This window comes from Vanacampus margaritifer, chromosome 15 (assembly GCF_051991255.1).
Source record: "Vanacampus margaritifer isolate UIUO_Vmar chromosome 15, RoL_Vmar_1.0, whole genome shotgun sequence".
Lineage (NCBI taxonomy): Eukaryota > Metazoa > Chordata > Actinopteri > Syngnathiformes > Syngnathidae > Vanacampus > Vanacampus margaritifer.
In genome coordinates, this window is record NC_135446.1 from 8,358,335 (window position 1) to 8,384,298 (window position 25,964).

At 42.5% G+C, this 25,964-nt stretch overlaps 2 protein-coding genes across 5 annotated transcripts in view; both read right to left on the reverse strand.

The window, feature by feature from the left end:
* Window positions 1-46: 46 nt before the first annotated feature.
* scaf11 (SR-related CTD-associated factor 11) lies at window positions 47-9,346 on the reverse strand. 4 transcript variants are annotated; one of them, XM_077545634.1, is made up of 15 exons: window positions 9,121-9,346; window positions 6,950-6,993; window positions 6,730-6,878; window positions 6,169-6,252; window positions 5,966-6,045; window positions 5,797-5,876; window positions 5,683-5,720; window positions 5,523-5,593; window positions 5,094-5,213; window positions 4,890-4,984; window positions 2,611-4,692; window positions 2,062-2,396; window positions 1,098-1,250; window positions 899-1,018; window positions 47-818 (listed from the first exon to the last, which is right to left on the reverse strand). In XM_077545634.1, the coding sequence occupies exons 2-15, from the start codon at window positions 6,966-6,968 to the stop codon at window positions 723-725; spliced, it is 3,522 nt and encodes a 1,173-aa protein (XP_077401760.1). In that variant the 5' UTR covers window positions 6,969-6,993; window positions 9,121-9,346; the 3' UTR covers window positions 47-722. The 4 variants fall into 4 exon arrangements, with proteins under 4 accessions (XP_077401760.1, XP_077401762.1, XP_077401759.1 ...); XM_077545636.1 differs by having other exon boundaries at window positions 6,169-6,246; window positions 6,950-6,996; XM_077545633.1 differs by having other exon boundaries at window positions 6,950-6,996.
* An 816-nt stretch (window positions 9,347-10,162) lies between these two features.
* arid2 (AT-rich interactive domain 2) overlaps window positions 10,163-25,964 on the reverse strand; it is a 33,019-nt gene continuing 17,217 nt past the window's right edge. The window contains exons 8-21 of the mRNA XM_077544565.1: window positions 25,047-25,297; window positions 24,084-24,180; window positions 23,784-23,993; window positions 22,840-23,004; window positions 22,211-22,289; window positions 21,948-22,082; window positions 21,478-21,689; window positions 17,793-20,035; window positions 16,001-16,158; window positions 15,776-15,914; window positions 13,713-13,798; window positions 13,497-13,620; window positions 12,187-12,278; window positions 10,163-11,795 (exon numbers count right to left, since the gene is read on the reverse strand). Coding sequence (XP_077400691.1) covers window positions 11,684-11,795; window positions 12,187-12,278; window positions 13,497-13,620; window positions 13,713-13,798; window positions 15,776-15,914; window positions 16,001-16,158; window positions 17,793-20,035; window positions 21,478-21,689; window positions 21,948-22,082; window positions 22,211-22,289; window positions 22,840-23,004; window positions 23,784-23,993; window positions 24,084-24,180; window positions 25,047-25,297 — 4,103 coding nt within the window. The 3' untranslated portion in view covers window positions 10,163-11,683. The remainder of the gene's footprint in view (window positions 11,796-12,186; window positions 12,279-13,496; window positions 13,621-13,712; window positions 13,799-15,775; window positions 15,915-16,000; window positions 16,159-17,792; window positions 20,036-21,477; window positions 21,690-21,947; window positions 22,083-22,210; window positions 22,290-22,839; window positions 23,005-23,783; window positions 23,994-24,083; window positions 24,181-25,046; window positions 25,298-25,964) is intronic.

A 25,964-nucleotide genomic window follows, 5' to 3' on the forward strand; every position in this document is an offset into this window, starting at 1 on the left:
TTTCAACAGAATCTACTGAATGGAAGTAAATAAAACTCAAAGCCAATCAGGAAGCAGCTACTTTATTTCACTACTCTCTGGACACTTTGCACAGTTCATCTTAATTCATTGACATTCACTACACATTCAGGCGGGGTTCATGTAACCTGATTTGTCCGCTCCCAGGACGTACGTTTTATATTACAGACTCGCCGCCGCCGACTGGCTATCTTGACACGTCCTCAGCCAATCATGGCGCCAGTCATAATTCATAATGTCAGAACTAGTCTTTTATCTGAAAAATAGATTTTTTTTTTTTTAAAAAGATCATATTTAATTGGCTGTGTAATCAGGATTCCATAAAGCGAAATTTTATTGTACCAGCCAGAACATTCTCTCAATGATAGTAGCAGACATGACTTTTTTTTTTATTTATCAAAGCTCCCTCCTGTCCAACTCCAACATGTCACCCTGCTCCACTTCCAGTAGTTCTGCAGGTCAGAATCTATGCAATATAAAGGGCTCTTGCATTCCAACTTCTGATTGGGTCTTTTTTTCTAACAAAATATGAAAATCTATAGAAAACAAATCTATATAGTTCATTAAAAGATAGAGATATCAAAAACAAATCATGGCTCTCTGTCATAGTGGATTTTGAAGACTAAATTCCAGCTAGAGGAAATTGCACTTGATCTGCACAATGGGTCTGTGAGGGCAGCGCTGCGCCACGTCAAGGTGCCATTTCACTTTTTGCGCGCGTGCTTGTATTTGTCTACGTAGGCCTTTACCAGGTTGGCCACCTTACTTGAGTTCACCTCGCCGCTTTTGCTGTGACACACCTGGGCATATAAAACAACAAATATTAAATAAGATAAGATCTAAATTGCTTGCTAGAGTTGCAATATTCGAAAATGTGTACCTTCTCTACTGCTTTGCGGACGATCTCCTTATACTCCTCCTTTGTGATTTCCTTCTTTTGGTAATAAGGTTTGATGGCCGTCTTCACTTCATTTACAGCCTTCTCCTGGATCTGTTGTTTCTGAAGCAGAAAAACAGGATTGCATTACAGTATAGAAATCCACATCAAATACAAATACAAAAGGCAGATGTCAAGTTACCTTTTCTTTTTTGGAGCTGTCAGCTTGAGCCTTGTAATGCTGAGCTGGCTGCGTTGTCGAAGAAGGCAGCACCTGGCTGACGGCTTGCTGGCCTACTTTGGTCGGAGTGGGAAGCAGGCCCGATTTTCCATAAGCACTCATAGCGCTCAGCATCTAGGGTAAACCAGCAAATAAAAATGGATCAGGGATTTTCTTGCACATAAAATTAAAATTTGCATCTGATTAGGCTTTTTCTATCGTAAACAATACATTTACATTACAGTAATTTCTGGACTATAAGAGGCTACTTTTTTTTACTTGCATTCGACCCCGCGGCTAATACAAAGGTGCGGCTTATCCATCAGATCACAAGGGGGCGCACTATAGAGGAAGCGCAAGAGCGTCAAGCAGAGCAAAACAAACCAAGTGAGCCCAAATACAGTAGGAGAGACAGAACAAGAGCGAGACAATTTGCGCCCTCATTATGGAAAAAAAAAAAAAGTAGTGGGAACCCGGCGGCTTACAGTCGGGTGCGGCTTATATGTGTAACAAACTTGAGCATTCCCCAAATTTAGCTAGCACGGCTTATAGTCAGGTGCGCCTTATTGTCCAGAAATTACTGTATGTATATATATATATATATATATATATATACACTGTATATACACACACATTTTTTTTAATAAAATAAAACTAATACTACATTAATAAAAAGTATTTTCAGAAAAATAAAAAAGAAAAGAAAAAAAAACGCTCTAAAAGCTTACTAAAACTAACTAAATAAAAAAAAAAAAAGTTCAACGATATATGAACTAACTATAATGAAAAATCTAAAACTATTATAACTCTGGTTTGAACACAGCATCCACATGCATGTTGTAAATGGCCAGAATTTCACAACTGCCTCAATTAACACCAGGAAAAAACATGTAAATTGCTCCAACCGCAGTTTAAGGCATCATCTTTTAAAACCATCATACAGTACCTGTGTTGTTTGCCCATCAGGCTGAGCTGCTGCCGTCTGGCCCCCTTGCTGCATGGGAGGGGGCGGCGGGGGAGGCGGCGGAAGCCCCTGGGCACTGACAGCGGGCACCTGCAGCAGCGGTACGGTGGGATGGAGGTGAACGGGGATGGGAGGGGGCATGGCGTATGCCGCTGAGGGCTGCAGGCTGACTGGCAGGGGGCCGCGGGGGCCCTGCAGGGGGAAGTGGTGATGAAGGACATTCAGCTGCGGAGGTGGCAGCTGAGGCATCGCGGTCAGCACAGGCGCCGGAGCGTTGTCCGGTGCGGTTGGAAGTGCAAGTTCACTCTTAGCGGGATCTAGAAATATAAGGTCAAGAGGCTTTGAGGAGGCATTTTGAATTCAGACATTGATTTGGTGTACAAATTTGGAGTATGGTGGCAAAAGTCCGCATTTTTGTCTTGTTTAATGTGTTTAGAAAAAAAAGGAATCTACCACAGCTAATATCAGCCGCTTGTTGCAATCTCTCACTATTTGAAAGGAGCACCTCAAGTAAAGGAAATTTCACTTTACCTGCGGCGGGCTGCTCCTCTTCAGATCGAGTCCAGCTCCCTGCTCCCCCTCGTTCCCTCTTGGAATAATAATCCTGAACATCAGCAGGAAGTGTCCTCCGCACAGCCCAGCTGGACGCTGATGACCAGCCTGAGCGGTCCAGCATAGAGTCGCCTGCGTCTGACTCCTGTTTCCTGCGGCCGCCCCCGCGATTCTCGTTAAAGCGGCTGTAGGCGTCGTTCCCTGAATTGTTGCCCATTCCTGAGTTGTTCCGTGGCTGCCTACGGTTGTCGTCCTCCTGCTGCTGATTGTGGAAACCGCGGTTGCCACCTCCCCTGCCCGCGCCGCGGCCTTGCTCGTAGCCGCCGCGTCCCCTCGACCCGCGGTCTTCCCAGCGGGAGCCGCCTCCAAGATCCCAATTCCTGCTCTCAACTTCGCTGCGAGTTTTTTCCGTGACCCAGTCGGGATTCTCTGACCAAGCTTGGCGTTCCGGTGACGTTTCTGAAGGAACGCCGTTTTCAACGCGACCAGTGCCTCCATGACTCCGCCGTCCCTCACCGCCCTGCCCTGCCCTCCAGCCACCCCTTCGCTCATTCCCCCAGGGCGACTGATCTCTGGACGGCAGCTGCTCAGGGCTGTATCCTCGTCTGTGTGACCTGTTTCTGGATGGAGACCGCGACTTGGATCTGGAGCAACTCCTGGATCGTCTCCTTTTCCTCTCTCGGCTACGCTCCCTCCTGGAGTAGTCCCTCTCCTTGTCTCGCTCGCGCTCTCTTTCTCTGCTGCGAGCGCGGGAGGAGTGGCTGGAGGGCGGGCTGCTGGCCCGCTCTCGTTCGCGCCTGGACACTTCTCGGCTGGAGTCCCTCTTAGGTGACCAGGAGGAGGTCGGGGAGTGGAAGCGAGAGCGTCGTTGTCTGCCATTCCTCCTCTCGTGGCTCGGGTCATTCTCCGCTTGGTCTTTGGGCCTCTCGTGGCTAACGGAGACAGACGTTTCTGCAGCGGCGCTCTCTTTGGCTTCCTCAAAAATGGTGCCGCCAACAGCCTCACTCATGGGTGAACTGCAGTCCATCGGAACAACATTAGTATCATCTTTGGATAGATCGTCATTTTGGATTACTACTAAAGGCGCTTCTGATTCAGGTGTTTTCGACTCTTCAGGTGCTTTTGCTTCTTGGTCAGCTACCTTCTCTTCGGAGGGTTCAGCGGGCTTGGCGCTTTCACGTGATTCTGTCTGCAGATCCTGTGACGCGTCATCTTCATTGCTTTTTTCCAACCCTTCTTCACCAGTCTCCATTCTACAGTACTCTTCAATCACATTGTCGCAATTAGGAGACATTAAGTTAAGCAGAGAATTCTCTGGTTCAGATGGCGGCGAAGCGGTGATCTTCTCATTGTCTTCAATTGAAATGGAAATGACAGTGGGTTGCTCTTCTTCTGCGCTAGGTTTGTCAGAACACTCAGACTCCGGGCTCTTTGGAGGGGAGTCCAAAGAACAAGACAAGTGGCTGTTCTCGTCAGGTTCCGGTTGTCCATTAGAGTCTTTATCTTGTGTGTCGTTCGTGTCGTGCTCCACATTGCTGCTTAAAGATTCTGCAGCTTGTTGCCCATCAAGTGAATCAATGTCAGTGTGCTCTGCATTCAGACTTCCTTCTGCATCAGAAGGTTGATCTGAGTTGTTCATCTCAGGCTTCACTTCGTCGTTCTCCTCTTCCTCGTCAGTGTTGTTAACGCCATCACCCTCGTCATCCTCGCTCACTGACGGACTCTCAACAAATTCGGACGGCTGCTTTTTTCTTGTGTTTTTCCTCTTGCCACTGGCCTTTCGGTTTGTTACCCGTTTACCCTTCCTTTTGGCCGGCACCTGAGATGCCATGCCAGGCTTGGAGGCCTGGCTGGCAGATGAGTCGGAGTCAGACACACTGGACTGTGGAGGTGATGGCGGGTCAGACACTGAAGGCTCCATCTGGCCTTTACTGTTTCGTCCTGATCGTCTGGATGGTAGAGATTCAGCCTTTTTGGTGGCCGCTTTGGAGTTTGAAGCTCTTCCGCCTCGCTTTTCTCCTCCTTTAGGACAGGTAATGGCGCATACCACACCCTGGAAAACTGTAACAACACAAACTGTGTGAAATATGGTGAATGGCGAATTCCAATACTATTTAAAATTGTACCATGACCACGCTTGTAAATGTTTTATCTGAAATTATCTTTCGGCAAAAAATGAATGAAAATGCCAGTTAAAGTGGTTCATCCTGCTAAAAAATAGCACTCTCTAATATTCTTAACCAGTCAGACACACTCACCAAAATGACCAGGCCCAAATGATGAAGTGGAGGTAATTGGAGATGAACAAAGCCCAAATGTAAATGGACTGTGGTTGCCATTAGCAGGGACGAACCTGCAGGAAAATGTGTTATCAGCTGTAAATGAGCCCTGATAAGCATTTCCACACCTTGACAAAGTCTATAATACTAACAATACGAGAGTGGTAGGTGAAATTCAATTACCTTGATGTTCCATTCGCAGTAATGGGAGCAGCAGGAGAGAACCACGGGCACGCTTGTGCCTGCCGTTTGCATTGTTCTGTTTCATACAACATGTCTTCCGTCACTAACACAGGCTCTGTACTGCAAGAGAATGATCATGTCATGATTCATGAATACTTTATCAGGGGTGTCAAACTCATTTTTGTTACAGGGCATTTTGTAGTTGCAGCTCCCCTCAGAGGGCCGTTCTGATGGTGAAATCTAATGAATGTTTAATCGTCTCATCAGATTATGAAATATACACAACAAATTGATGGATTACTAGTTTTGAAATCAGAGGTCAATGATAATAGTTTCCTAAATTCTTATTCAAGTTACTGTTAAATCGGCAACATAAATTTCTTGCAAAATGTCAATATCTATGTTATGAATAATGGAAACTTGACTTACATGTCCTGTGTTGACGTTTCTAATGAAAGAAAGGGAGCTGATGGCCAAGCACAGTGCTCTGTTCCTCTCACCTGGAAAACGATATAGTACGTAAAAAAAAAAAAAAAAGTGGGGGTAAATAACAGCACAGTACCAAAGGGGAAAAAAATCTAAAGCCTACCCTTTTCTGGCTTATTGAATATGGGGCATCGTCGTTGCCTAGTGGAGGAATTGACAGATTACAAATGGATGAAAATCTATCTTGAATATTATGCATAATGAAGGCAGAATGTACATTTCCGCACAAGTCCTTTCGTTTTCGAATTCGCCATCTTCTCTGCCCTTTGCCCTCTGGACCTTTTTCTGAGTTTGCATCTGGGAGAGAGGGAAGAAAATTCCAAAGATTACAATTTTGTCTAAAAACATTTAGATGAATGAGATTTATTTTTTATGACAATACTCACTTGAGACAGACACTATGTCCGGGATTTCTACAGACGCAACTCTCAGCTTCAGGTTCAGCCACACGCCGCCTCACTGGAATCTTTAAACAATGCGAACACCAGCGTCAAACTACTGCACCAATATTATATTTGTCACTCATCTTGCAAGATAAAAGGAAGGGAAGAGTCAGAGGAAATGTGGTGTCAACTGAGGATAAACAGACCTGCACACAGCGCAGGCTTCCATCCCATCTGTAAACATTCCTGAATGGCCGTCTGTCCACTGGACAAGAAGGTACCATCTGCAACTGATAGGAACATAATCATATTTGATTATATAAATAAGAACAATAGCAAGCACTCAGAACGCTCTACAATACATCCATCAATCCATTTTCCGGACCGCTTAGTCTTCACAACGGTCGCAGTAAACATTTTTATTACAGTTTGCATAAATTCCATATTTCTAACAAATTCTATGAAGCCAGGATAATATAAACTAGCAGTGGCCGATATTGCGTTGGTTTGTACCCAGAAACATAATTTCTGTTGTGAAAGCTTGCCAGCATTTGGCAACAGAGACCCATTTTTTCATCTACAGGTACATATTAAATTATGAATATAATTGTGAAAGCTCACGTAACAGGACATGGTGGATTGGTTGCTAGATTTGTGTAAAACATTTTTTGCTTTGTGTTGTGAGCAAAAATGTGATATCTGCGCCTGTATTACTACTGCGCAACTCCACAGAGTTGTAAAGGAAACGTAGCAGTGTTGAACGTCACCTCTGCCCAAGTGAGGAGGCATCCAATGCAGAAGACATGACAGCAGCTGTCCGGCATGGCGAGTTCTCCTGCGGCCAGGACACCCAAGCAGATTGGACATCGCTCAGCCTCCTCGGCGTCACTCCCATCAGGGGGCGACCCCTGGCCACCTACACGAGAACGCAGGATGACATCAGAACGTACCCAATAATGCGTCACGCGACTGTGTCAAGAGACTCACCGCTTTCAGCTCCAGTCATGTCCAGCCCCAGGCTGTCCGAATCACTGCTACAAGAAGGAGGAGGGTCAGCTATCAACAACAATTACAAGTCCATTTGCAGTTCATATAATTTATTATGTAATGTGACGTCTACCACTTAATAATACAAACATATGCACATTGCACATAAAACATTACTGCACCTGTCACAGCACAATTTAAGATGGGGTTGGAAATTAATTTGAAAACTAGACTGTAATTCATCTCTAAATGCACTGCTGGTATAATGTCAGACATCAGATTTTGACATACATTCCCTTACCTTTACGATCCGACTAGTTTTCATAATAAGCTACTAGCTACTACTAGCAATAATGACAAAAGTGGCAATCAGCCTGGAGTATTTTGGATGAATTACAAACATGCACCGGTAAGCATTTTTTCATTTGTTTTGTTCGCCTTCAATTAGATATGGTGCTTCTAAATTTCTTCCATTAAACAGATGATGTAGGCCACTGTGGTCTGATTTGTGCCTCAAAACAATCCTGTCTCAGAGATCTACAGACAACTTATTTGACTTCATGCTTGGTTTGTGCTCTGAGATGCTCACTTGTGGGACCTTACTGTATATATAGCCAGATGTGTGTCTTTCCAAATCATGTGCAATCAACTGAATTTACCACAAGTGGGCTCCATTTGAGATGCAGGAAGCTCTCAAGGATGATCAATGGAAACAAGATGCACCTTGAGCTCAAGTTTGAGCTTTGCAGCAAAGATTGTGTAAATACTAAAAGAAGACTTAACTTTTTATTTTTTTTAATTAATCTTGAAGAGAAAAAAATCACATTGTCAATGTAGGGCGTTGTGTGGAGAACTTCGCAAAATATTTGGGAAATTTTGTTAAATTGCCAACTGCAACGGAACCATATTGGGCAAATATATTTGGACAGGTTAAAATCAGATCATCTGACATTAAAGTCAGATCATCTCTTTGATTACATGATATAAAAAAATATCATTATTATTAATGAGTGTAATCAATAATACATTTTATAATAATAGTAATAATTAGGGGTGTTAGAAAAAATCGATTCGGCAATATATCGCGATATTACAACGCGCAATTCTCGAATCGATTCGATATGCGGCCGAATCAATTTTTAAACATCATTTTTTTAATGGGAATATTCAACAAAACGTCTTACTTAGGGTTAGGATTCACACATTAAGCATGGAAGAATGTTATATTAATGGAACATTAAGCCTTAATATTTTATTTCAGTGCTGTTCAAACATGAAATAGACTGCAACCTTTTTGTTAAATGCAGTGGCTCAGTTATAAGCCTGAATTTTCAGATAAATATATACATTTTCATACAAATCTTACAGTGTACATGTAAAAGTTTACTGATTAGTATTTCTCTAAATTTGAGATTTTAAAAAAAGCGCAATAATCAATTTATAGATTTGTATCGGGATAATCGGTATTGAATTGAATCGTGTTACGAATCGAATCGGCAGGTATTAGGCAATTCACACCCCTAGTAATAATAATAAAAATAATAATAATAATAACAATAACATTCCATGTGTTAATGATACAGTCAAGTTGAAAAAGTCAATTACACACAAACATACTGTTGAAGTTTATAATAATACCGTGATGGAAGGAAGTGACAGGACAACCTCAAATTATCACACTTAAAATTATATCAATGAGGCTTCTAGGCAACGATGAACACAGTTGTTTAACTAACTAGCTTTCGTTTGTTCCGCTATCTTTACAAGACGAAAAGCTAGCATTACAATTCATTTTAACGAATAAAACATAACTGATTCATGCCTATTTGGGGCTCGGGTTTGTTTTTGTATCAATGTCGAAATGAGCATACTTGTTTGTTATTGGTTAGCAAGTGAGCTAATGCTATCAGAAACCAAAAATAGCTACTAAATAGCTTCGTGGCTATTAGCACAGTTAGCAACTCCAGGCTAAATCGCGGCTAATATTAGCGACTCTCAATGCAGTGAAGGTCGTAGATTGGCTAGGTGGCTAGTAGTGATCTTAGCTTAAGTTTACCTCCTCGAGCTAACTAGCTACTTTGGGATAACAACACAACACCTGCTTACGTCGTTATAACAAGCTAACGCTTGAGGCTAGTTAGCAAAAGAAGCCAAGTCAGTGTCTTACTCACCTCTAAAGTGCCTCCGTGCCGTGTTTTTACGCGTCGACACGCTTCCTTGGTGTAAACTTTTTTTCCCCCCCAAGCAAATGCTAACGGATCGTTAAGCTACTCGTTGAATTGCAGTACTGTACTTGTTTGAGGCTAAAAACCAAGCAGTGATTTCATATATTCTCGGCCACATGTCTCGCGGTGCGGTCCGTAGTTTTCACAAGGAGCTCCCCTGACTGGAGACAGCGAGCATTACACAGAAAGGGCCCAATGATTCAATTTCATGCATAATATACTAAAGAATCACAACCTTGTGTAAATTATAGTCAAAAAAAACTAAAAACTAAAATAGTCCGCGGCCCCCTAAAAAAAATGCGTATCTTCTCGTCGCTCCCTCTTGATGACAATTTACATATGATAAACTATTTTGTAAATCATCTTTTTTGATTTTGTTGATGTCTTCCTAGTCATTTTTTTTGTTTAGTCGCAGACAGTTTAAATAATGTCAACCCTGAATTTGTATATATATATTTTTATACATGCAACCTTTTTAGCAATCTAGAGGGGGTGTGTGGGGGGCTACATGAATCAGCAGACATTACATAAACAAGCTACTTGTTCTGACCATTTCCATGTTTTTAGAGTCTGGTTCTTTCAAATCAATACAGCCCTGCTACTATTTTCAGAAAGAGATTCAAACCCTGGCTCTCAAAAATGGAGGCAGACATGCTAACCACTCTCACCATGCTGCCTATATTAATAATTAAAAACAAATACATCAGCTGAATCTGAAACTGTGCCAAATAAATTTATTTTAGGAGCTGCAAGAATTGGAGCATGAAGTCATTAACGGTTCAATTATCAAAAAGAAGCCAACCAGACAATGGAAAATCCGTATGATTGACTCGGGAAAGAAATACTGTAGGTGCAGAAAATGTTTCAAATTGAAAAACTCATCTTCCAAGTAGCAGTGATGCACATCCTTTCAAATGAATGCGGGGTAAGTCAAGTGCAATAGTGTGTACATTCTACACATTTTACGAATAAGAAAACAGAAAATGCAAAATGTTCAGTGTTTTTTATTTAAAAACTATAAACAGTCACCAAAGTAAATAAAGCCAATCTCTAACAGACTGTTAGGTCTATGTTTAGTCACACATCCTACAGACACGGCAGAAATGAGGATGGTTGGGTGCCCCCCCCGGTCAGATGCTAATAGGACAGTACACAACACACGGTAGAGAGGACAGTCTTGAGGACGTGAGCCGGAATGTGGCATGGTATTAAGAATGAAAAAATAGTACAATAAAACTCCACACTATATTAAGATAGAAAAAAGTAGTGAAGAAAATATTATACCTGCACGTAAAGCAAAGAACACAGGAGAAAACCTGTATAAAAACTCCATGTATTTAAACCAATTTACAAATACAAAAAAACTTTTGGTACGCGCACTGTGCCCGTACAATGACAAAACGCTTACAGTGGATAGATATATGTCACTTGTTTTTGTGTGTGTGTGTGCACATTGAGGGGAAGGTGTGAGGAACAGAAAGGGAAAATACCTTCAATATTTTTTTCTTCTACAAAATGACGATATATTATTCCATACTCTTTCAGCCAGCAAAATGAGTTCTACAAGGTATAATACAAAATGTCACAGTTCCACAAAAAAACTGTTGTTTTTTTCCCCTCTCCCTAGGCTTTACAGCATCAGTACCTTTGCAGAAGTATTTACAGGGTTTAAAGTACATTCATCCACTGCTGAGTATAGAATCACATTAGATACAAGTGACCAGGGATCATTTAAAAAAAGAAAAGAAAAAAAAAAAGCAAACAAACAAACAAAATACATACTACTTTATTCAATCCTACCAAAGTAATGCTTCTATTAACACCACAGAGCAAGTTCTCCAGTGGCTGCATCATCATGAAAGAGGATCTTCTTTATATATATTCACAACATATTTACAAGATTTATTTCATTAATTGTAATGGTATTCATTTCATTAATAAATAAGTGAAAATATATCGACTCAAGTAAGAAAACCAAGCTACCAAGTTTGAAAAAAAAAAAAAAAAAAAAGTCTGCGCCAGTTGCCAGCTGAGTCCTCCTCCATCCCAACCTTGTGGGACGCCTTCCAAAGCCCACCCCCTCTCACATGGGGACCCCCAAAACCCGATGGTCTTTATTCAGTCGGAACTCGCTCATCAGTTTCATGGGGCGAAAAAGAAAAAACTTTGACAAAATGTGCTCGTATTTGGTGCTCCTTTTTTGGGGGGGGGTGGGGTGTGGGGGGTTCGTCGATGGAGTCCCTCAGGGAAGCGGTTGGAAAAAAGCTCCCTGTGATGGGCAGCTGGTGGAAGACCCCGTGGCAGTTTTTGAATGTGTTTTGAGGGCACGTGGCGGGCCTTCAGACACAGGTTGAAGGGGTTGAGGATCCATCTGGCGGCAGAAGGAGGTTCTTCAGTCCTGCGCTCTGCTTCCTTTCAGACCCGCGACGGCTCACCGGCGGCTTGCTCCTCTCGCCGCAGTGGACGCGCGAGGACGTCGGTGGGGTTTCTAGAGTTTGTCCTTTTGGCGTTAGGCCTGGAGCGAACGTGTCAGTTCATAAAGGCATTTGGCGAGCGTGGTGGACACCTCCATGTTACTTAGTGCCAGCACGGAGAGGTGCGGCTCGTGCTTCTTTACCAGCCTGAAAGCAGAAATGGATCAGTCTTTGGCTCCATAACCAGATCATTTGTTCCGTAACCAGATAACCAAACAATTTGAGTACATCTTTGGCACCATTTTGTGACTTCTTGGTGCCAAGTAACTGTGTTGAAGGAGCTTCATGTAGTGTCTTGCTGCCATTTTGTGCCATCTACTTTTTAGGGTGTGGACCATAAATTATTCTCAAATTTTCACAAACCTTCCTTCCTTTTCAATAAATTTTTTGTTTTTGTGATCAGGTTATCTGGGGGCACCTTTCGGCAATCAATCCCACAGACACATGGCTCGTAAGTTGAGGGCACTCAGAAGTCAAGGTACCATTTTATTCAGTCTTCAAACATGGTTCCAAGCAGCGTTATCAAGTAGATACTCACATGCGACCACAGTCCGAGTGCTTGGCGATGTTCTTTAACGTTAAGGCAGCAGTTAGTCTTATGTGTTTGGTCACTGGCCCCTCCTTCTCATCCTAGGAAGGGGAAAACAAGGCGTAGGAACATTTTATAATAGTTGGACAGATGTTTTCAGCTCTTTCGCAGTGTGTGTGCAGTTTTAAGTAAAGCAACACATTCTAAGGCGTATGTACATCAGATTCAAGATCCCTCAGTCATTTTTTTGATATAGTAGAAAGTATGCTAAGAAAAAAGTATTTACAGTGATTGTGGCTTGCAGGTAGCATGTACGTTTTAATGTCAGTTGCATCTCATCTGTACAATGTTGAATTTACTATTGTTGTTTACAAAGACTGTGGGTCTGACAAAGGCATTTAAAAAGCCTTACTTAGTAAGTAAGGCAGGGGTATGCAACCTGCGGCTCTTTGGTCCCTCCCATGTGGATATCTTGAAAATAAATACATCTGTGTTTATATATTTATTTAGATAAAATATTATTTAAATGAATTCATTATTATGATTTAAAAAAATGAATTATTAAATATTAAAAAAATGTCAGTCCAAATTTTTAAGTTGTCAGGGACGAAAAGGTATGTAAAAAAAAAAAGTTTTTAAAAATTACCTAAATATGTCCAAAAATTGACCATAAAATGTCCAAAACGAAAGAGGAAAAGCAGAAAAATACCATATAGTGGCAATTAAAATGGCCCAAAATGGCAGAGAATTGAATAGAAAAAGCGGAAAAGAAAATGTTTAAAAAGAAACCATAACATTCCAAAACACAAAAGAAGAATCCTGAAAATTACCATAAAAATGTCAAAAATGTCAGAAAATTTATAGCAAAAAAGACAGGGGGCGGAGGGGAGAAAAAAAATGCCATATTATGCCCAAAAAAGGAAGGAGGAAAAATTACCATAATATGTCCATAAAATTGCTGTCCATAAATAAGGCAGAAAAGTCTTTAAAAAACCCCCCCAAAAACAAAAAAGTATGAAAAATGACAAAAACAAATCCAAAAACAGAAGACAAAAATGGTAGAAGAAAATGAATGTGTATGAATTGGATGTTGCACTCATATTTTTCTGTTCTGTTACAGCTCTAGGTAGCTCTTGGGCCCAGTACAATTAGACTAACTACACTAACTTACAATAACACAAACACACTGTTTTGTTCATCACAAAGTTCAAATGTTGTGTGGTTCCAGACAGATTCTTTTTGTTATTTATTTGGTTTAAAATGGCTCCTGGTTGCTGACCCCTGAACTAAGGGTTGAAGGTCAGGCTGATGGCACTCACCGTGAAGTCCCTGAAGACCAGGTTTCGAGAACCTCTGCGGAGGGCCATGAGAGCTGCGCTCGGATGATTGACAATTGCTTTCGGTGGCCGCGCGGTCGGAGTGCTGCCTGCCACCGGCGGCGTCCTTGAAAAACGCACATTTCAAAATTTGGGTTGAAAGCAATTCTCAGCTGTCATTCAATTGGCATGTTGGTATAATGTAAGCGTTATACATACTGGGAAGAAGTTGAGTTGGGGCTTTGCGCCTGCTGTTCCTCCAGTTTGAGTCCGGCCAGCAAAGCCTCTCGAGAACAGTGCTTATCCTAGAAGTATGGGGAAGTAAATTAAAAAAAAAAAAAAAGTTTTAATGGTTAAACTATCATCTAGGACAGTGGTTTCAAACTTCAAACAACTAAGACTACCACAAATATATCCAGGGCTCTAAATTAATAGGGCTGGGAATCGATTCAAATGTCCTAAATTGATTCGATTTTGTTTTTTTGCGATTTGATTCACTTCAATTCGATATTGATTAACTCAGTTGCACCCAATAACGTATAAATACGTTCTATTTTAAATATTACCATGCTCCCAAAGACTTATTTATATGTATTTTTTTATGGTAGTGCATAATACAGAAGGCTTTGATGCAGCCTCTGAACTGAAGCGAATGGTTGAAGCAATGGTAGTTATTACAAAAACGGCCAGCAGGTGGTAGCAGAGTATAAGAAATCAACCAGGCCCAAATTAAATTCTGTGGCGGCAGTAACTGGTTAAATTATTTAGTTTATTAATGAAAGTAACTTAAGTGTTGCTCAAACATTGAAGGTGAAATAAGTCAGGTATTTCATAAATGTCAGAAAATACTTTAAAATTCATGTCAACAGTAAACGTCAAGAAAACAGTAAGATTAAAAAAATAAAAATAAATTTGGCCTTCAAAATTAAATTTTCTTATGAATTCATGGGAAAAAAATATATTAAAAATAATTGATTCACGTTTTTATGAATCTATATCATGCTCGAAAAGGAAAATCGATTCGATATTGATTATCCGATTTTTTAAACCTAACTCTACAGTATAAATTAACACCCGCCCGGGTGGTCACAAATATTTACTAGCTAATTTGGCTGGTAATGCAAGTTTCAAGGCTTGAAGTAAGCTTACAATATGTTGTGCAGTCGTGTTCACATTTCCAGAAAACAACCTCTGAAAATGTCATTTTGTGCAAAGTTAGAGGCATTGTTGTCGAACCTCGTCACAATAAAGGTGTCTTGACGGCTGAAACGTAGTTACTTTTATTTTAGAGGTGCTGCGGCAAGCGTGTCATGACGTGTCTTCCTTCTGGACATGAACATATTAGCATTTTAGCAAGCGTCCACATCCCTTGCCTCAAACTCATTTGGGTTTGACAACTTTGACAAGAGTGACATTAATCAAAACTGTAGAGATTTGCCGAAAAACGATTTGTTGACAATTCTGTTCCACCAAGAACCATTAACCTCGCGACTCCATATGACAGCGATGAAGAAAAGATACCACAGTTAAGTCATAGTGACACACTCGCCTAGTGTAATTAACTCATTTGCTTCCAAAAACGTATGAATACATTTTATTTTAAATGTTTTAAGTGTCCCAAAGACGTATTTACATGTTTTTTATATACTAGAGCACTGGTGCAGCCTCAACTGCAAAAAAAAGTTGAAGAAATGGTAGTTATTACACAAACGGCCCACAGGTGGCAGCAGAGCATGGGAAATGAACCAGGTCATGTTGAAAAAACCTTCTAATGATGAAACGTGGCTATATTCTAATGCTAATTGCTGCAAAATGGAAACAGATAGAAATATACTTTATTTTCCGGATGAAAGAAGAGACACTTATCTTTCTTTTGGTAGGTTTCATGTTTTTATAACAATAGAACACAATATTCTGTGGGCCTTGCAAAATCAGTGAAAATCGTTATAGTGAAAATGGCTAGGAGTGAATGAGTTAACAGCGCCGTGAAAAGTGTTGAAAGAAATATGCAATCTCGACAAATCAAGTCGAGATTTGTCGGGAGCACCGAACGAATTAAGGTACGCAGTTATATATCATTTGTATTTGAATGATGCAAGCCTAGAGATGGGCAGTTTTCTGACGTCAATCAATCATTAAACATGTCTTTAAATGTGTCGAATTATTAACTTAAGCTGTATCACGATACTCTCCTAATTTAAAGTGTACAAAAGTGTGTTGAGTTGGAGAAGATGTTTTGAAATGCTCACTCTAATTCTGTGCTGTTAGGAGCTATATCATACCTGTAGATGCGTGATGAAAGACAGTCTCTGTCGCGGGAAAGGATCACATCCTTCCCACTGACACTGGCCGCCATACACATCCTTTCCACCATGTTGGGTTGCGGCGTGGTAAAACACTTGGGATGGCGTCTCGAACCACCTGCGGGAGAACAACACGAATAATTAGAAGTCTTTTTGAAGCAGCGCACGCAAATCTGGACTGTCGAGTCTATGACTCAATCTTACCGTTTACAGGACTGCCAAAGACATTTGAAGTTCTGTCCCGCTTTCCTACTTTGCTCGGGCGGTGCTGTGGGGGCTTGTTGCGTTGAGGGGAGTTGAGGACTGTTGCGGTCTGCTGTTGCAGGCGGGGTCGTGGGGGCTGGGGACGGGGTAACAGTGGGCTATGGGAGAGATGCAGCCAACATAACATTAGGGAAGTCCATGTGAAAAAAAAATGCACAATTATGCACAAAAAGTGAGGGATTTTCAGCAGTTTGGAGGAATTAGGCTAAAAAGAAACGGGTTTCACATCACAGTTAGCGAGTTAAAATTCACACTTTACCACAACGTACATATCACTGGCGTCGGACCAAAATCTCATAAATCACAATTTGGTAAATTTGATTTTTGATTTTCAAAAATCTATACTATTGCTCCAGTTAAAAAATGGGGATGTTGAAAATGGCTCACTGTCTTTTGTAATGCAATGTTAATGGTTGAACAACCATACCGTTTTTTGGGTCTCCTGAAAAGTGACTTATTTTTTTTTAATTGAATGCCTTGTTTTACAATTTGCAATGAATCCTACATTTAAGAATACATTTATATCCGTTTGAAATTGTCCTCTGAAAAATGTTTCTAGACAATAAAATGACTAAAAACTAACCAGGCTGCATAAAAATCTTCCCATGATAATGGACTGCGTACACTCTCACACCTCACTTCTTGTTAACGGCTCTGTAAGACTTGTGTATATTTGAAGCTTCAAATAGAAAGAAACCCAAAAGACAAATTGTTTTCCATCCAGACCGTTCGCCTAACTACTGAAATTCCACAACACCCTCGCAGTTTTTTGTTGCATTTTTAAATCGTGACTGTTTTGTTTTAACAAAATCAAGATCTTTGAAACAGAGATATCAATCATATTCAGCTTGATGGTGTTTAACACAATTTTTCAATGTATTTGTACTTGTTGGACTTATGGTAGGACTCGAAAGTATATTTGTATTCAAGTTCATTTTGGAAACATCGGCTTACTTATCGGTTATCAACATCGGCACTTTCTAAATGATTGGTTCATCGTATCGGTTGAAAATAGCATTATCGTGCCTCCCTAAATAAAATAGTCTGCTGCTAAGCTCAAAGTGTATTTAAGAAATAAAAACGACATAAAAAAGGAAACGTACTATGAAGTAATGTATTACGTAAAAATATAGTTGACATGATTATTCTATACAATTTTCAGCAGGATATTACACAGCTGCAGGCAGCCCTACATTGTGAAGCACATTGAGTCGAGTTGTCTTGTGTAGGAAATCTGCCTTATCAATAAAACTGCCTTTCCTACATTCAACCGTCCTGGAATTAAAAACATGATCCTCAAAATGCTTAAATTTCCGCAAATGAAGTCATTGTTCAGCAAATTTACTCTTGAAAGTAATTTTGAGTCTTGAATATGCCTGCCATTCAAGTGTCTTGTACGCTGAGATGTAACCTAAAGCTCTCTCTGGAGGCATAAGTTGTTCTCTCAGCTGCTTTTCTGTAGGAGGTTTGTATCAGTGAGAGCCAAATGGTCTGAACTGGCTTCACCTTCTTAACCTCCACATCACACCCGACTGCCTGCCCAACGGTGTAATTGTCTTGCAACATGAAATGATTTTAAAAATCACGCTTAATTTGCCTGCTACAAAGTGCTTTTAGACAGACTGAAAAACAACTGAGAAATACTCAAAACTGTGCGAGACAGGAATGCATTAGCAGACGTGACACCAAAGCACGAGCAAACTGACATGACATTTCCTTCCCACTGACTCACCGTTGAGCCAGCTGCCTGCGCGGGTGAGCAGTTCCTCTGCTGACTGGCGTTCTCGATTGCTACTTTGGCTACTGTGCTCGGGTCGGTTCCGGCGGGCACGGCCACCATTGTGGAACTGCTGCCCGCGTTGTTGGGGTCGCTGATGGTGATGATCCGCACTCCCACCTTGTTGGGGATTCCCGAGGACGCGGCGGCGCGCTCCTCGCTCTCGGCCGGCCTCTTGACGCCCCGGGCTTCCGACGCGACTCCGTTTGCAGGGGAGGCGGCCGCGCTCTGGGAGGCGACGGGGATGGTGGGCGGCAGGGTGGAATTGGGCAGCAGTTGCTGCCTTAGCACGGGCGTGGCGTGGCCAGGCCCTAAAGGTCCATTTGTCAATTCCGAGGGTGGTCTGGGACCGACTGCCTGAGGTCCATTGGCCAGGCGTTCTGCCTGCTGGGCTTTGGCAGTGTCCTGCTGGAGGGGAGGACTGGGAGCAAAGGGACTTGAGCTTTGACTCTTCTCAGTGGAGCCCACCTCCCCGTTCCCCAAGTACTGCCTGGAAGCAATATGATTTGGAATGTTTTTGCTAATGATGCCACTGTCACCCCGGTCAACGTCGCACACGCCGTTGACCAGTGTCTTTTTAGGGTCAGGCTTCCCCTCCAGGGCGGCGTCGAGGCCCTGCTTCCCATTAGCGGGGGGACTCTCCGCTGCCGGACCATTTAGTGTCCCCTGGCTGTTCCCTGAGTGATATGGAGGTAGATTAGACTCCATGCACTTGCGACCGTTTAGCAGCTTGGCACCTACTCCGACATCGCCGTTACTGGTTTTCCCATTGGAGGAATCTCCGTCCGTCATCGAGGAGTTCTCCATCACCTCGATTCTCCGCTCGTGCATGTGCAACCCGGCGGCGTCCTTGGCCTCCTCCTCCTTTTGACATATGATCTTGTCGCCTCTGAGAGGAGCCGGCGGCAGCGACGAAGCCGCAGGAGCTTGTTGGGGCACGGTTCCCGCCGACAGCGGAGGTGACGGGACGCTCGGGGCCACGGCGCCGTGGCTGACCGCGGCGACAGCTGTGGTGGAGGTGTTAAAGCCAGTGTTCGGGACCACAGTAAAGGTGACTTGTCCAGTCGCCATGGGGGCCTGGATGATTGCGGCAGGACTACTCGTCGAAATAAGCTGGCCGGGCAAGAGCTGGACCTGACTGGGAACCAGCTGAACGTTCAGTTGCTGAGGCTGCGAAGGGGCCACCGTCTGGTAGATGACCTGTGAACTCGTGCTGTTGGGCGGTGGCACCTGTGGCGCGGGAAGGATGAGCTTTCCACCTGGCGTGGAAGGCCCTCGCTTTGGAAGCAGAAGCTGTTTGATCAAGCTGGACTCGGAGGAGGTAGGCTGAGAGGGAGGAGCTTGCGGAATCATTTGTTGATGCCGTTTGATGGACAGTGCGTGGCTGACAGTTTGATTGGGCTGGACTTGGGGATTCGGGTGGGACGTGGCAGGCGGCAACGTACTGGAAGGAGCTCCGGGCTGCCCTGCTATTTGTATAGACTGGGCACCAGGAATGGCGGCGGGGTTGGCAAGAACAATTTGGTGTATGGCGGGGGTGTACGCTTGGTTTTGTTGAGGACTGGGACTGACTATTACCACACTCTGTGCCTGAGGCTGCTGGTTGGCTATCGTGGCTGCTGGGCCAGTGGACTGGTTTGGCGGTGGTTTGGGGGCAATATTCTGAAATGTGACGCGTGACCCCGTGGAAGTGGCCGCTTGGATGGAAGAAGTGAGTGCGGATGAAGCCACACCGCATTGAGGGTCTACGTGGGGCGAGGTCCCCTGTGGTGCAGACAGAGGTGGCGCTTGAGTGAGGGACGGGTGCTGGGAAATTGGGGGGCAGACACCTTGCACCCTGGCGGTGAGGATGTGGCCCTGGGGTACCTGCTGAAAAAGCGTGACTGGTGTTCCGGTGGGGATCATGGGTGAGTGCTGCTGAACCGCAGGTGGGACAGTTGCGTTTTGGGGGCTGTGGTTCTGGGAGGCCGGTGCAGATGTTGAAACCTGGACCACTGGACCAGACCGGACATGTTGCTGCTGCTGGACTACTGCTTGAGTATTTGAAGGCAGCTGCAGAGACACGTGCGGGGCCACCGGGTGTTGGGAAGTAGCTGGCTGGCTTGCACTCGGGATCTCTTTCGTATTGGTGGCCCCAGATGGAAGAGTTGCGCCACCTGATGGCCGGCCTAAATGTGGTAGGTTACCAGGAGTTGTACCTGACCACACAAAGCAGACAGAACTGGTTAATTAGGTTAGGCTATTTAGTAGGGGTGCGCCCAAAAATCGATTCTCATAAGAATCGCGATTCTCATTTAGTACGATTCAGAATCAATTTTAAATGTTCCAAAATCGATTTTATTCAAATTATTTTATACTGTCTTGCCTTTGTCTGTGTGTGCCTTTATTTGGAACACTGTTCATGTTAAACCCAGTTTGGCCAGTGAGGGGCAGTGTGGTTCCACACGGTCTAATACACTGTTAATTTGTAGCCACATTGGAGAGATCAAGTTATTCCAATAAAAGTTGTTTTTTCCAGCGTGGAGCTGTTCTTTTGAGTGATAAAAGTGCCGCTAGTAGCGCGCTAATTAGCATTAACGAGTCAGACTGGAGTAGTTAATTACAATTCCTTGCACGTCTATAGGTTGAAGCAAAAATCATTGTCAATCAAATCATTTTGAATCGAAAATCGATTCTGAATCAATTCGCAGGCCCAAAAATCGGAAACGAATCGTGAGACATTCAAAGTTTCCCACCCTTAGTATTTAGACATCAATTTGCAACAAAAAATCTATAATGAAGATAATTCAGTTAAACTGTTCTAATTTCTACATTATTTAGCACTGATGGTGCAAGTTTTGGTTATGAATGTGGAGATGTGATTCATAATGCCGCAAACGATCACAAAAATCAAGATTTTTTGCTCTATCACCAAGCTTTTGTTTTTGTAAAAACAAATAAATAATTAATTATAATAATAAATAAAATCAGTGTTCACAAACATCTGATTTCAGAATCTTTAAAAGGTCATGAATGTCAAAGTGGCCCTTTTGTTTAAAATCAGCATTCTAAGTGAGTAAACCCTGGATGCAGAGTGCAGTTCAAGGTATGCCGCCACGCTGGGTGGACCTACCGCTTGACTCCGCCCACACAGATTCTCAACCTCGAAGCGCCTTCTATCTTTCTTTGTTTAACTATTGCCCTGGCAGCTTTGTGTGCCATCTTATAACCCTAACCACATCACGATTACAGTATGGTTTGAACACATTATTGAACAACGAAAATTACCGGAACCCAAATACTAACCTTAACGGTCAAGGGATCCGCTAGCTGCTGGGGACATGTAGTACTGCACATTGACCTCTTCCGTCAAACTGATTAGTTAGCTCCAGCCCAGCTGACGAAGGGTTCAGTGTTTGTAATTTTTGATGCTCCATAATGAGTTATAAAAAAATCAAAATAACTTAACGTTCTAAGATGATGCATCATTAAGTCTGCTAATTTTCTTCTTCTTCAAAAAAAAAAAATGGTTCAAACCATTTTGTAAAATCCGTTTGGGCGGAGTCAAACGTCTAAGTCCACCCGGCGTGGCGGTGCATCCAGGGCTGCTTGTGCCAAGCGGCCAGAAATTTATATTTTTACATTACATTTTCAGTTCTACCTGGAGGTGGAGCCTGCGAGTCTGCAGGGGCTTCTGTTCTAACTGCAGGAGATGGCGTTGCACCTGGCACCTGCTGCGGTTGAGGCTGCTGGTAGTACAGCTGGACGGGCAGCGATATTGACCTCCGCCTTATCCCCACCAGGAGGATATGAACTGGGCCATTCGCTTTGGTCTCATCCTGCCGCCGCATCGTATGATTGGGAAACACAGTCCTGCAATGGGCGACGAAAAAGGGCTCGAATGTTAAATAGTCCTGGGAGGTGCTTCATTTTAAATATGCATTTGCTCTCCATTGTAAAGTTTAATTAGATAGTGAATAATTTATTTGACTTCCAATAGGTTTAGACTATTGCTTGTTTTTAACCGTATTTTTTTTTAAAGCGTGTAGAAGATATGATTTTGTCTTTTCTCACTTTATGGCACAACCACTTATTCAGACACGATACAAACACAATAAATAAAAGACTGACCGTAGACATTTGAGGAAGCCAGTGGAGTTCAAGATGTTACTTCGTCCCATTTTGCTGCATGTGGAAAGGTACTCTGAGTACATATCCGACCGGGAGACAGAGCCCTCAGTGTTTGTCTCAAAGTGTGCGTTTAGCCTGTTGGAGAAACAAACCAGGGAGCATTGTTTACATTTTGCACTGCATACACGTGCTAGAGACATTGGGATTAAATATACTTATTTTATTTGACCATAAACAGTGCAGTAACTCTAAAGATGACTCACCATTGCAATGTAAATTTTTCTCCATCCAGTTCAACTATGCCAGGTGGTGGCTGTGTGGACTGAACGGGAGCCCGAGTTGCTGAAGAGCAGAAAAACAAAAAGGTAAAAATGTTTATGCTTACGTACAACCAATTTAATGATGAAAGAGGTGGCTATAAATAAAAATTCAGTATGCTGATTCAATTAAACCGTCAAAAATAGCCATCCCTAGACTGTCCACTAGATGTCAGATAAACTAATAACTACATTAGTTTGAGTTACAACTAAGATTAGTGGAACTCAGTCACGGGAAGCAATTTAACACATTTAAACACTTGCAAAGTGACTAGTTTAAATGTTAGTTTTAGTCTCCAAAAAATTGGTAAAAAAATTCAAGATGTAATTTATAAAAAGTAAAATGATCTACTGCTTGGTAAATTGAAAGGAATTCAGTCTGTATGACTTCAAATCAGATTATTAAAAGTCTAATCAAGCTTCAACATAAAAGTTGTGGCTTTTTAATTATTGTGCACCAATATTCCTCTTGCATGCCGACATCTGGACTTTAATGAGCAATCGTAAAATAAACAGGCTTTATTTTATGTTGATTCAATCTTTAGTGTCACACTTTATGTGTGAAGGACACTCACTAGTGGCTGGCGCTCCCTGCACGGCCGCAGGTACCTGCTCGACCAGCTGCGGTCGAACTTCTGTAGCCTGTTCGGCATTGGCCTGATGCTCGATCAGCCGCACTGCTGTCAGGGCATCTGGTCCAAACGTATGAAGGTCGAGAGAAACTAACCTTACCAGCAGATCTGATCAGGAAGGTAGAGGAAAATTGACATGTTTTAGTACAACAGAATCAATTTGGGGGATCAAGCTTGACTAATTCCTCCAAGTGAGAAGTCAATCCAAAATACTTCTGGGGTAGGAGTTTTCCCAGTTGGGATGGAAATTAGTACGACATAACTTGCATACAAAATGACCACAAGTCTGCTAAGATTTGAAACCTTCTGTTTGATAAAGTGAAATGATCAATAACAAAATGAGGCATACTTCCACCACTGTTCATTTGGACCACAAAGCAATGGTTGTAAAGAATACGATTAAGTCAACTGAAAACCAAGAAAAAAAGGAACACAGCAATCCCCAGTTAATTGCAGTGGAAGGGAAAGGAAATTGTGAAAAAATATAAGTAATAAAGGCCCCGCCTCACAAAATTAAAAAAAAAAAAAAGTTTAGAATTGCCTATGTTAATAGTTCAAACTGTAAATCAGGGGCCACCAAATGGTAGCAATGACCACACGAGTATTTCAGGGGCTTGTTCTAAAAATAGCTCACCAGGGATGAGACATTGTGATTTCCTGGGAATGTTGTCAAACACCTGCAGACATTTATGCAACACTTATCTGTCTCCTACCTTATTAAATCAATACTGAAAATGTTGAAAGTGTTTTTAAGGAAAAAGCAAAAGCTAAAAAAATAAGTGAATATAATTTGTGAATAGTGAACCGGGGGGGGGGGGAAGGGGATCTTAAAATTAAACAAAGTAAACATTCAAGACTTGAGCTCTCCATGCAGTCTCGTTGCCTACCTATGCTACGGTCCACAGTGGCAATCTTGCTGCAGGGAACCTCTCCGAGCTGAGCCAACAGGTAGAGCACCTCCAACGAGGCCATGAGGAGCATGAGGTCAGGCAGGGTGAGAAGCATCATTACCTCCCTGTACGAGTCCTGGTCCACATACTCGCAGATGAGCACACCGTTGTCCTCCGCTTTACTCAGGTTGCCCAGGATTTCCATGGCTACATGACAAAAAGAGACATTCCATGAAAGATGCTTCGGTCGCTGTGGCTACAACCGGTTTACATTCACTAGTGAAAAAGAAGCCGCACCTCTCATTTTGAGGAACCTGTCTCTGGACATTAAGCATTTGGTGATGGTGTGAAAGATCAGATGGGTCATCCGAAAGTCAACCGGATCTAGTTGGAGCTGGAAGGGAAAAATAAATGATCTCAGCAACAGCCAATGAGTGAACGTTACAAGTGAATAAATGAATGAACACAACCTGGCTTGACTGGGGAGGGCAAGAAGCAAAGTCTGGTTCAACAGCAGTGACCAAAGCAAGAACGCTAAATGCTACAGCTCAAAACGACAAATGTTTTCCATAAAACAGCCATTTCATTAGCATTCATTGGCACTATATGTTGTTTAGAACAAATAAGCAGCACGATTTAATGTGTCTTATGGATGCAAAAATTGCCCCTGTAGTTACTGGCGACAAAGCTCTAAAATGATTGCATCGGGGGCTCTTTGCATACATTTTCTCGAAATAGCATTTTGATGAAGAGTTATTTCCCTGCATAGCAGTAAATTAACATACATAAATCATTCACTAAGGCGCTGTAAAGTGTAGAAATAATAGTTTTGGAATGTTTGGTTTCAAGATGTGAGGGTTACCTACTGATTGCATGTGAAAATGTGATGGCATCGATCAGTTAAGTACTTGCACCATTTGTTCTTTAAAACATGCAGATCACATAGATTCCATTTTTTTGTTTCCTGATCATAGCATTATTTATTCAGGAATTGCTTGGGTTTTAGGGCAAAACACTGTCATTCCTTTTTCCTACCAGAACATTGTGGCTCCTTCAGCTAATTATAACACCGAATTTGCCAACACTGCATATTTCTATAGTAACACAGGCTTGTTCTCCTCGTTACTGCTTCACGCAAGTATTATCACACATCTCCTACTTGAAGTGATAATATCATTTCAGTTTGTGAACCAACTGTAAATTAACTTCCCTTTAATGCTGGGCAGCAGCAGCCAAACTACAACTACCCAACAGACTCACCTCAGCAGCCACGTTGCCCAACGTGTCGAGCCCAAGTTGTCGGAGTGAGATGAGGTTACAGTGGGCACAGAGCAAAAGGAAGCGCAGGCACGTTCGGTTGGCCGCCAGCAGCTTAACGTTGGCCTCCTCGAAGGAGAGGTTTCGGAGGATGACGGCGACCTGCAGCACTCGCTGGGCCTCCATGTCGCTGATGCCCAGGTTCCGCGGCGGGTGGAAGAGGCTTTGCCAACGTTCCGCTACTGATGTACCATCTGAAGAAATATACAGGAAACATCAACGTCAAGAAAGAGCAGGTGTTGAAGCAATAAAAATTAAATGAATGTACACGAAGCCAGGTTGACAGTCCATGGAGCCAAGATTCTGACAGCTGAGTGTATGACATTGGTAACCCTACAGCAGGGGGTCAAAAAATGATGCAGTATCATGTGGACCGGATATTTTGAACAGAAACTAGGGACGCGATATGGTGCTAAAATGAAATATTTCACAAGACTGACTGCTTTTGTGAACTAGCTTCTCCCTGGTCACAACTATATTGTTAGTGCAACCAGTACATGGCAGCAAGAACACACTACAGAAGCCGCATAAAAAAAAAAAATCTGTTCTCAACCTTGACAGACTTTGAACTGCTGCGGGCCATGAAGTTGATTACACTGTTCTGAAGAGAAAAAAATGGATGTAACTTAAATAAGTCAGAGGATAAAGTAAATGACAAGCTACGTCACACTGAAAAAAAAAACTAATTATTATTAGCATTAGGGGATTTAGTAAAGTTATATTAAACAATGGGGTGCACAGCCACCTACTTCTTTATAATATAATGTGGAGTTCATATTTAGAATGTCATGGTTTGAGTCGGTTTTGTCTCTTGGTATATTGTCATTGTATTTTACAAAATATGGGTAAGTCAATAACAAT